This window comes from Rhagoletis pomonella, unplaced genomic scaffold (assembly GCF_013731165.1).
Source record: "Rhagoletis pomonella isolate Grant_MI unplaced genomic scaffold, Rhpom_1.0 Rhpom_scaffold_00003, whole genome shotgun sequence".
Lineage (NCBI taxonomy): Eukaryota > Metazoa > Arthropoda > Insecta > Diptera > Tephritidae > Rhagoletis > Rhagoletis pomonella.
Window position 1 is genome coordinate 69,724,366 of NW_023458557.1, and position 11,479 is coordinate 69,735,844.

Here is an 11,479-nt window from a genome sequence, read left to right on the forward strand (position 1 = left end):
AAGGCCGATTATTCATTGAATTTCAAGGATAATATTATTATTATTATTATTTGTTGGGGATATATACAATATAACCCTAACTTAATTAGCACACTGGCTGCTAGGAAGGATAATATTATTATTGAAGTGAAATTACGTTAGCGGCGGTTGATTGATTGGGAGTAAATTGGTAAATACAACGGAAATGATGCAACGGAAAATGCACACGGAAGTTGCACACGAAAATGGTGCAACGGAAAATGTACACGGAAGTTGTACACGGAAATCGTTGGGGCTGAAACAAGTGCTACTTGAGTGTATGCACATGGTATTAATTTAACAAAAACTTGCTAATTAAAGGCTAAAGGATAACTTTTAGAAAAAGACCAATACAAGAACGAAAGTAAAGGTGAGTACGTACATAGATAAAGAAAAGGAAGGTAAAAAAAAAAACAAAGTAGCGTAAAGATATATATAAGGGCAAAGGTGAAGGGGAACATATAGATGAAGAAAATGGTTAACATGACAGTAAAAACAAAGATATATATAAAGGAAAAGATGAGGATGAGGATACCGATAAAAGTTAAGATGAAAATAGAGAAAGTAAGATTAAAACAAAGGTAATTATAGAGAAAAGGATATATGTATGTAGATAGGGGAAGAGATATACACAGAACTTATTCGGGAACTACTTCGGGATTTGAGAGATTTTCGGGATTCTCGGGATTTATCGATATAATAATCGATATTTTTATCGGTTTTTTATCGACATATTCATCGATTTTGTGATCGAAATTTTTACCGATATTGTTATAGGTTTTACTATCGATATCTTTATCGGTTTTGTTATCAATATTTTTTAATGATTTTGCTACGAATATTTTTATCGATTTCGTTATCGACATTGCTGTCGATATTTTTATAAATTTTGTTATCAATATTTTTATCGATTTTGTTATCGATATTTTTATAGATTTTGCTATAAATATTTTTATTGCCTTTCTTATTGATATTTTTATTGATTTTGTCATTCATATCGATTTTGTTATTCATATATTTATTCTTATCAATATTTTTATCGATTTTGCTATCGATTATTTATCGATTTTGTTATCAAATATTTATCGATTTTATTATCGATTATTTATCGATTTTTTATCGATATTTTTATCGATTTTACTATAGATTTTGTTACTGATTTTGCTATCAATATTATTTTCGACTTTGCTATCGATATTTTTATCGAATTTATTATCGATTTTGTTATAGATATTTTTATCGGCTGTGTTATCGATATTTTGATAGATGTTACTATCGATTTCGTTATCGATAGAGTATAAAAGTAAAAATGAAGATGAAATAAATCGGAAAAACGAATGTATTTAGAACGATCTGGGTTATATGTTACACTGTTGGCAAATAAAATTAAACTTTGGGCAAGAAAATTTAAGCTTTTAGCAAATAAATTTAAGCTTTAAGCAAATAAATTTAAACTTTGGGCAAACAAAATTAATCTTTTGGCAAATAAAATTAAACACTGCTGTAGTACTATATAGTATCTGAAAAACTGCTATTTGCTTTTTTATTGTATTTTTCAGTTTTTCAGATACTGTTAAGTACTACAGTAGAATTTAGCTTTATTTGCCCACAGTTTTAATCAATGTGCTGAAAGTTTAAATCAATTTGCTTCAATTTAATTTTATTTTCCAAAAGTTGAACTTAATGCGTCAATGCCATAGATAGAAAAAAGACAAAAAATTTAACCTTAAGCAAAAGCAGTTGTATGCATGTGGGTACGTACATATTGGTTATGAGAAAAACTAGATATGTAACGTCAGTTTCAATTCTCCAGTGTGGCCCAGGCGCACTTACTTTTTTGGTGTTAATGCTGTTTCCTACCTTTTCAAACGTGTATACGGCAACAGTTGCGTGGGGGCCGAGGTTCAAAGTATTCAACTTCGAATTGTTTTAATCGCTGCTAAGGCTTTGCACTCAATTAGCTCGACGCCACATTGATGACACTTCTACTAACGGCAGAAATCGATCGCACCGATCCGACATGAAAACAATGTCTGGAGCGAATTCAATCTAGCTGATGCTTAGCCAGTCAAGGTTGAGATTTTCTATCTGGCAGCCCTTAAATGAGTAAATTTTATACAAGATTTGGGCATACACAGACTTGTATGTAAATACTAATACTAGCTAAGATGTTGTCAACGTACAAAGTTTTCAAACTAATAATGCAAAGGTCTTACTACATAAAGCTACAAAACAGCTGTAAACAGCCACACACCTACTAAACAAGTTTCGGGGTTCGGGGATCAGACTAACCTTTCCTTATGTATTTTGATGTGCAGAACACGAATCAGAAGTGCGTTTTGCTTCATCACGGCAGGATTTTTTAACCTCAAAAAACGTGCATGTCACAAAATATCCGCCCCGCTTTTGGTATTAGGAAAAAATTCTGATGTGATTGAACAAAATGGACTTCAAATTCGTGTTCCGGCCACCAAAACATTAGGGGTATTGCTGTCAAAAGCACATGACAAGTTTTTTTTGTGGGCTGTGTTATTAGGAATATTATTATTCTCAGACTGGCTGCAGATTTGTCAATTAGTTTCTCAAAGTAAAATGTGAAAATTTTCCAGCCTGGTGCTCATTTATATAAACTGATGTTACAAAAATGTCCAGCCTAACGTTCAGATGTACTTTTGTATGACGTGGTGGCATTTTTTATACGAATGGCTATACATTTATATATTCATCTGTATGCATAAAAGTAGCTATATTAAACGTGTCAGACTCACCTGTTTTGGTTGACGTAATGATGGCAAGTACCACCAGCAAGAATAACGCAATGTCGTTCACCGTTTCGCTGGCAACTGGCGGCCTCACTCGGGTCTTACACAACTTGGCCGCTGCATAATTAAATGAAATTTTCCGCTTTTTACTCATTTTCCCAATCGTTTGCTTATCATCCATCGCTGTATGTGTATTCCTTATTCGCATTGGAAGGCATACGAGTACAAAAACAAACTAAAAAAAACGCAAGAACTACCAAAATACTTCTCAACAAAAACAACAGTGAACAACTTTTTGTGATGCAATGGAAGACTCGATTTTATTTAGTTAAAAAGGACCCACGAAGGCTGCAAGAAAAAAGTGAAGAAAGAAAAGTCAGCGAAACGTTAAAAAGGTCGCGCGTTTAATAAAATTTATATGAGCAAATTTCCATTTTAGATGAGTCACACACACACACTCTTTCTTTAATAGCCGACACACGCACAAATAGGAACTCATTGGTAGCGCTGAAAGGTTATGGGTACAGGTGTATACGTATTTAAATATTTTAAATGGCTGACGTAGAGAACCAACCAACCACTGGTCGTACCAGCGTCCGGTCTGCATCATTTCTTATTCAAAATGAATTTAATAGCAGCATTCGGTGCGAATTTTTCATGTAGCCATTAACGCATTAAGAGCAAAGTAATGTAAAGGTTGTAAAATGGTAATTGCAGAATATGCAGACACATATTAGGTAATCAAAAAAATATTTCCGAAATGGAAAAGAAGAATGCCGTATATTGTGTTGAGAAAAGATATATAGAACTTCCTCAATCTCATGAAGGTTCCCATGTATGTACATATGTATTTTATATGTATGGTGAAAACACTCTTTCGTAGAAATGGTAAAGAATTTTTAAAAATAAATTTTTTTTAATTAAGGTACTCCGATCCACTTCAGGAGACTTCCAATAACAAAACCCAATTGTTTATTTAACCATATTTTAATACTAACTATTTTTTATAGGTCCCCAAAAACCCAAAATAAAGGCGACGGGGAACCCATAAAAATGGTTAGCGTAAGAAATGGTAAAATAAACAAACTGGTTTTATTATCGGAAGTCTGCTGAAGAGAACCACAGTTTTCTGATCGAATAATATTTCTTCAAAAAAGTGTTTTTTCCCCATATAAAATACATGGAAAATGGCATGGGCTTTGAGGCAGTTCTAAATATCAATTAAAAAAATACGGGTATTCTTTTTTCCATTAAGAAAAATCTTAGGTGGCGAGAGCTTAACATTTTAAACTCTTTTTTTTTGGCCACTCTAACGTACATATATGCATATGTACAATTACCATTTAGCCATTTAAAGAGTTTTCGTCGAGAGTCGTTGGCGAGTCCACCGTATAGCCTGTTCTGTAGTCTAAACTATTTTCTTTGTTTTATTGGTCGTAAGTAGTATACCATTCCAGGATCTGGATCTGGTTTTCAGATCTAGCTATGCACAATTGAATTTTGGTAACAGCGCCAATGTAAACGCTTGAATGACTACGATTTCTGGGTATTCATCTGGAATACTCCGTATTTTAACCGACGAGTCACCGGGGTGACTATTTCACCTTTTTCGGTCAAAAAATATATTTTCAATCAATTATGTTAACTTATCTTCTGTGACTGTGTAATGAACTTTAAGTAGAAAAAATAATAATAATAGTCAGCTGTTGCATGTTGCAAGTTTTATTCACCTGAATGAAAACAAGTATATAATGTACATTTACATACATATACATATATATATATAGTTAATAATGACAATTTAAACAGACAAATTTTATTTCTTGCACTCAACACATTTGATAGTGGATTCAATATGATTCTGGTACATCTAAATACAAACTGTCAAAATAATCAGGTCTTACTGTTGAAAGATAATCCTTTTCAATTGACCACAATTTTCCCGCAAAATGTCCTTTATAGTGTGGCATTTATCATATTTTTATAAAAGTCACCGGGATGAGTGCGTCAGCCGAAAGGAGTTATAAACATGGTCGTCCCAACTAGGGCTAATAAGGCAGGTGCTCATGGTCAGCTGGTTGATTTTCTCGTAAGAGCGAAGATGGACATCACGGTCACCCAAGTGATGCGACCATAGGCTAAAGTCCATTTTCGTTGAAGTGATTGTAACTCTGGACCTCATAAATCCACCACAGAGCAGATATTCATCATAACTACTCCAAGACCTTGAAAAGACTCACAAGATAAGTATCGATATGTATCATCAATTTGTCGCCTTCTGATGAAATACACATTGGAAATGTGAAATCCGAAACTGGATTACAAAAAAGTTTTCGTATATTGCGAATATATCACAAGATATGTATTACTGTTCCGGTTTTGCTCCTCAGTGTATATACAAACATACTCGTACATGACGTATACAGGTAGTGAAAGGATGTTGTGAAATTATTGTGCCAAATAAGCCATAAAAGGAACGCATTTTATAACCCATTTGACCGCTTTCGTTGTTATTCAAGCGCACTAACGTACTCAAGTACATACATACATATCTTTATATACATATATACATAGGTATTTTTGTGCAACAACCCAGCAAAATCGGTAATCGCTTTTAGTGGTAACGTGTTTTAGAACGCATTGCCTTATAATGTCTTCTAATTTTTCGCTGCGTTTAGGCATTGCCGGTAATGCATAGTAGAATGTTCTACAATATTTTATTAAGTTCGCTGCTTTGATTCATTACAGAGAACGCAAAGTAGAATGCTTCACCGTAGTCAGCTGAAATTCTTTTCTACCGTTACTTTCTGTGAAAATTCCATTGCCTAAAAATCATATTTTGCTTTGTTGAATTTACAGCGAAGTTGAAGTCAGTCAATGAAGTTGAAGTACATGAGTGAGAAAGTACAAGTTTAAGATTAATTAAATATGTATGTTTGTAAGTACCGATTCTTAAGTAAGATCTAAATACCTAAATACCTTCATATGTATGTATGTATAAATGAGTTATAAAATTTTTAAATAATTTTAATCTTTTAAGACAATTTGCATTTTCTGTTTTCATTTTAATATAGTACATATATAGGTATGTACTTATCTAGGCATTCTACATTAGTTTCTCCGTAAAACATTCTTTGTTCGCTTCTCTGTATTCTATTTATCCATGCGTTCCCCTTTCGTTCGAAGGTAATGCTTCGGGTAAGGGCTTACGCCCAATGGCATGCGCATGTTAAAATACTGCCTTCTCGAAGCGAAAGGGTAAGCGATTACCATCGCTTAGTTCGATTCCATTTTAATTTCTGTGGTAATCCGGTTTTTTTGCTGGGAAGCAACAAATCCGATGTGTGGGAAGCATTAACAACAGAAAACTGTAAAGGAAATACATGGATGGCGATAATAGCAGAAGAAGGCATTCGTGATAGCTCGTAAGGCCACATTTTCCTCCTTTCCTTTGTACTTATGTACATACTTTACTTTAGAATGGCCAAACAGTTCTTCCACCCACACGTCTCGCACAGCGGGATTCTTCTTCATGTAAAATTAAAAGGCAGAATAGCGGAGGACTGACTGCCTTTCTTGTTATGTGTGTTGCCTGTGAACGAACGATGCTTTGCATGACAACCGAACTAAAAGTGCACAGAGAATTTTACACAAAAGTTGCATAAATCCACTTATTTACATGCATACAGAATTCTAGTATTTGTACTCAAATATACATACATACACACAAGCGTGTACTGGCACATGTCGTATGTGAATCCACGTGCAAAAGACCTCCAATGGGCGCACTCATATTTAGCTCGCACTGCGTGAAGTGTGTTACATCTGCACAAAAATACATACCTAAATATGTATGTACATGCATATAAAAAAATGTCAGGCAATGCAAAGGAAGCTTCAATTTTAATATTCCAAGAAAGCCGTGTAAGTCGCCCTTGGAAATATATTTAAGGTACCTAATATTTTCTGTGATTTACATTTTACCTGCAATATTTCAAGCCGCATGCTGTCAGCAATTCAATTACCAATCCTACTCAGTATTCTATGTAGAATCTGGAATATGTGTTATTGTAACATAAGCACAAAATAAATAAATAGGTACATATGTAACCAAACATATTAAAATATCAGATTATTATAAGTAGGCAGAATGAAAATGCCGGTCTAATGCAATCTGTGGCAAATAAATGTACATAAATTAGTTCGTATGGTACGCAAATGTACACTGGGGGGTGCCAATATATATACATATATGTATACTCGTAAGCGACATTTTTATGAAGTTTTATGTGCATTTCTTCAACATATATATGATTTTTTTGCTGTAGCAAAACGACTCCTATAGGACTAAGGCTGAAAGACTTGGCACTGGAGCTAAGGATAGTCGCCCGTAACACCAGGTTCCAGCATAGAAACATCCACCAGGCTAGGAAGTATTCACCGAATCGAAAAACGAGAAACCATATCGCTCATGTTGTGATAGACGAAAGGCATGCACATTTTCAGTGTGTTAGATGTGCACACAATCCAAGGACCAAAAATCGACTCAAATCATCATATTGCTGTAGGCAAGATGTGAACACGCCTCTGTGCAAAAAAAGTCTGTGCACAGCAATACAAGGAAAGCTCGACCTTGAAAAACTGAAATTTCAACATACAGCCAACAGATTCGCCACTCAATTCTCACTTCGGGCCTGAGGGTGCACTAATCAACACATCGACTCCTGTGCGCAATGGAATCACATTTTTTGTTGCCTATCACCAAATACTGGAAAAGATGGCATACGTTCCTATATATCATAAATACTAACCTATTTTCAATTGTAATGGCTTAAATTAATCGTTATAAAACTTCGGAGAAATTGATGGGTGCCGCTTTTTTAAATCGATTCTCCTGCTCTTTTAAATAAATGTAAAATTATAAAAACTAGTCGAAAAAATTTATAGGGTTCCCCAAAAGAAAAAACAGAAACCAAAAGTTATACTTGAAATTTTCATTGGGGTGTACTGTTTTTAATGTATTTGGACGGAGGCAAAATAAAGTTAATAAAAAATCAACGCGAATTCTTAGTAGCTGGGAACTTGTACTTTAATAATAATAATAATAATAGCTTCTGCTCCGATTTGCTGCGTGCGCTTTGATGTTGTCACACAAAGGGGAGGGGCCGACTCCGAACGGCGATTTTAAGAAAAAACCTTTTTTTCTATTTTTCTTTTTGCGATGTTGCTTTGACCAGGGTTTGAACCCAGACCCTGCGGAGTGGACGCGCGCACTGCTTACCACTACACCGCAGCGGCCGGCAACTTTCACTTTACTATATTAAAATTGAATGCGATATAAAACTGCATACCTTAAATTTTTATTAACATAAAAAAAAATTTTGTCAAAACAACTGTGTTGCCATCACTAAATATTACGACATATGTATCTGTTTTTATAAAACATGCTCTTTCAGAAAACGAAAATAAGCACTTATTTAGTAGATATCTAAACAAATTCAAAAACTCTATTGAACACTATTTTTCATTATTTTTTAAATTTTTTGTTTTGGGCGGAAATTCCTCTTGAACGTAAAAATAATTCACGTGATTTTTAAACCTTTTAGCAACTGGTCCAACCATGTCCGTGCCAGTTTGCTGGGATCCAATTCATGTAGCATTTGCTTGTACATGTTTACCTTTATTTATTGTATTTGTAAATTTTTTAAACAAAAAAAAACAACAACATTTTCCTAATCGAATTCATATAAGGTGGTAGCGGTAGTACAAAAACAAAAAATATGTATGTATTTCCTTTCTGCTTTCGGTACACAAATGTCAGTTTTCATAATTTCTTCGTTCAAGGAAGAAGAGCGAAAGAGAACGCAAACAATCTAACTTTCTCTCTCACTCATAAGAAGTTTTGGCATATGTGCAGCGAGGCGAATGAGCTCTTCTAGCAACATCACCTTATATGAATTCTCCCTGAGAGCTTTCCTAAAATCAAGTGAGGCGAAAACAAAAAATCAAATGCAACTAAAAGTGAAGGAATCAACATCTAATTGCGTCAAAATGAAAATAAGGGGCCGCGAACTTCTATGCGAACCATAATTCTCTGCGAAGGAAATACCTGCGAATAATTATATCATGCTCGCAGGTATTGTAGGAATAAGTATCGCGCTTTATGCATCTCTCATCAGACTCATCTTTTTAGATTACGCAGAAACGTGGACGATGTTGGCCAAAGATGAGAAGGTTTCAGAGTTTTTGAAAAGAGCTATACTATCCCAAAAATGGTGGAATGATGAACCGAGCCAGTATGATATTAAAATAATGTCATGGAAATAGTTAAATGCATTTACAATAAAATGTTTTCGCGGGGAAAAGACACATAGTACCGAAGAGAGAGGTTGCCATGTTTAATTTTTAGGTACATTTGCCTACTTTTAGGTACAATTTTTTTCGGCGAATAAGCATAATTTGAAAATTTAATTCTTGTCCATATTTCGAAAATGTATTTTATGACGTCAGAAAATAGGTGAATGCTGTCAAATTGACGAAGGGTTAGCGCTCCGCTGATGGCGTCAACTATATTTTCTATATTGTGGCTTTGATATAAATACATATATATGTACATACAACAAGCATTGACAACAATTCGAGATAGAAAACTAACTCTAGGCGGGAGGCTTGTAGAGTACGTGATAGATAAAAGTTGAGATTTCTCTATTTTTTCTCTAGCTAGAGTGAATATCTCATAGAGTTGCTCTACCGTGTAAACTTAATTGAGAGAGAAGATTTTTATTTCAGTGAAACTCTCGAGAGATTTCTCTACCGTGTACGCTTAGCTTAAATATTTCGAAACTAAATTTCGATAATTTGTAAAGAATGTTCAGATATTTGGTCATGTGTGGTAATTAGCCAGGACATCACCACTAACTGCAAAAAATATGTTTACTTGAACTATTGGTTAAACGCACATGTAAATGTAGTTATTAGAATGAAAATTTATCGACCATAGCAAAATTTTGGACTGATTTATACACAAAAGTGCATACATCAAATGACTTAGAAAAGCGTTTGACATATTTATGTTGTTTTATGTGTTTGTCACCAAAACGCCTAAATGGCAAAACATACTTACATACATATGTACATATTTATAATGTTGTGGTTATTTGATTGCAATGCAGGAATTTTGATATGACATAAATTTCACTCAAACAAACAAACAATTCAACAAAGTCTTGCATACGGGCATTAAAACAAGCATATCTACAAGTGTACACACATACATACGACGTAAATTAGTTATATATACTTACATATTTACACATTCATTTTGTGCGTCACCAGTGCATAGTATAGCATTTGAACGAGAAGTCTGTATATACATATAAGAGACTTTCAAATGTAGCGTAAATCTGTGTGTCATCTTCATTGCAACATTTTATGGCCCAACGTGTGGTAATTAGAAACACTCGCACTCCTTCGAAAATTTACCGCCAACTTTGACCGGAAATGTGCGTTATAGTAAGTAACTCTTGTTTACTTCCTTGTAATGTAGTTTTATATGTATGCATGTATATATTATGTACCTATGTACTTACACACTTATGTATGTATATCACACAATAAAATACAAATATCAAGACTCTGCATGAGTGTATTTTCATGTTAAAAGCGTATTCGCCTTCGCTTTTTGGTTGTTACATCGCACTTAACATATATTTGTGACGTTTGTCACATCGTCCTTACACTTTGCTTTTACTGCCAACTCACGTGTCACTCACGTTAGTTTCAAGTTGATGCCGTTGTTAATATTTTCTTCGAAATCACAGCTCGTTTCTATTTGATCCTTTTCAATTGACTTTGGGTTATTTAATTAAGTTTATTTAAGTGGTGCGCAGAAAATTGAAAGTTACTGATTTTTAAGCTTAAAGAATAGTATTAAGGCGTTAAGATATTGAACAAATTGATTTTATGCACTACTAACAAATGCAAGGCGTGTTTCGCTGAGCCTTACGAAAAATTTTTCTACCTCCAACTACATCCAAAATATGTTTAGATATGTTGTTTTGAAGCATGTGGAAGATAGGAAAAGTATCAACTTTGTGCTATTATTTAATTCTTTTCACAATGCAATACCTCGGGCTTAATAACTCAGTACCGAAAATCTCTAAGTTTGGAACGATTTTAAAAATCGTCGAGACACCTTAACTTAATTTTGGGTCGCAGATTATGGATCTGTATATCCCTTTCCCAGATCAGATTTCATGTTTATGAAAAAAAGCAAACTTCAACAAGGAGAAAATTAAAAAACTAACACCGTTTTTGTAATTATATTATTTGTTGCCAAAAATTTAAGCTACTAACGATGAAAATCGGTGGATAAATAAACCACTTTCGAATGGTCAAAGGAAAATGTGGAATAATTTTTAGTATAAAATAGAAGCACGAAATTAGGTTACTCATACGCCATATCGTACATGGCCATACTCGTACATGGCGTATGAGTACATGGCGTATGAGTACGGTGACCAATGGTACTTTGTTTCCAAAGGACAGTGCTTTTTCTTATGATGTTTTCCTTTGACTTCATTTATTTATCTAAAAGCCGGTTGGTTGGTGGAGTAAAATGGCAAATTCACCGGAAATTGCACACGGAAATGGTGCAACGGAAATGGCTGGGGCTGAAACAAGTGCTTCTAGAGTATGTA

The 11,479-nt window shown here is 34.2% G+C and overlaps 1 protein-coding gene across 1 annotated transcript in view; it reads right to left on the reverse strand.

Moving 5' to 3' along the window:
• LOC118735416 (Down syndrome cell adhesion molecule-like protein Dscam2) overlaps positions 1-10,792 on the reverse strand; it is a gene marked incomplete in the record, with an annotated part of 127,945 nt that extends 117,153 nt beyond the window's left edge. Inside the window, 2 exon segments of the mRNA XM_036465142.1 lie at positions 2,787-3,128; positions 10,085-10,792. Coding sequence (XP_036321035.1) covers positions 2,787-2,988 — 202 coding nt within the window.
• Positions 10,793-11,479: the final 687 nt, after the last annotated feature.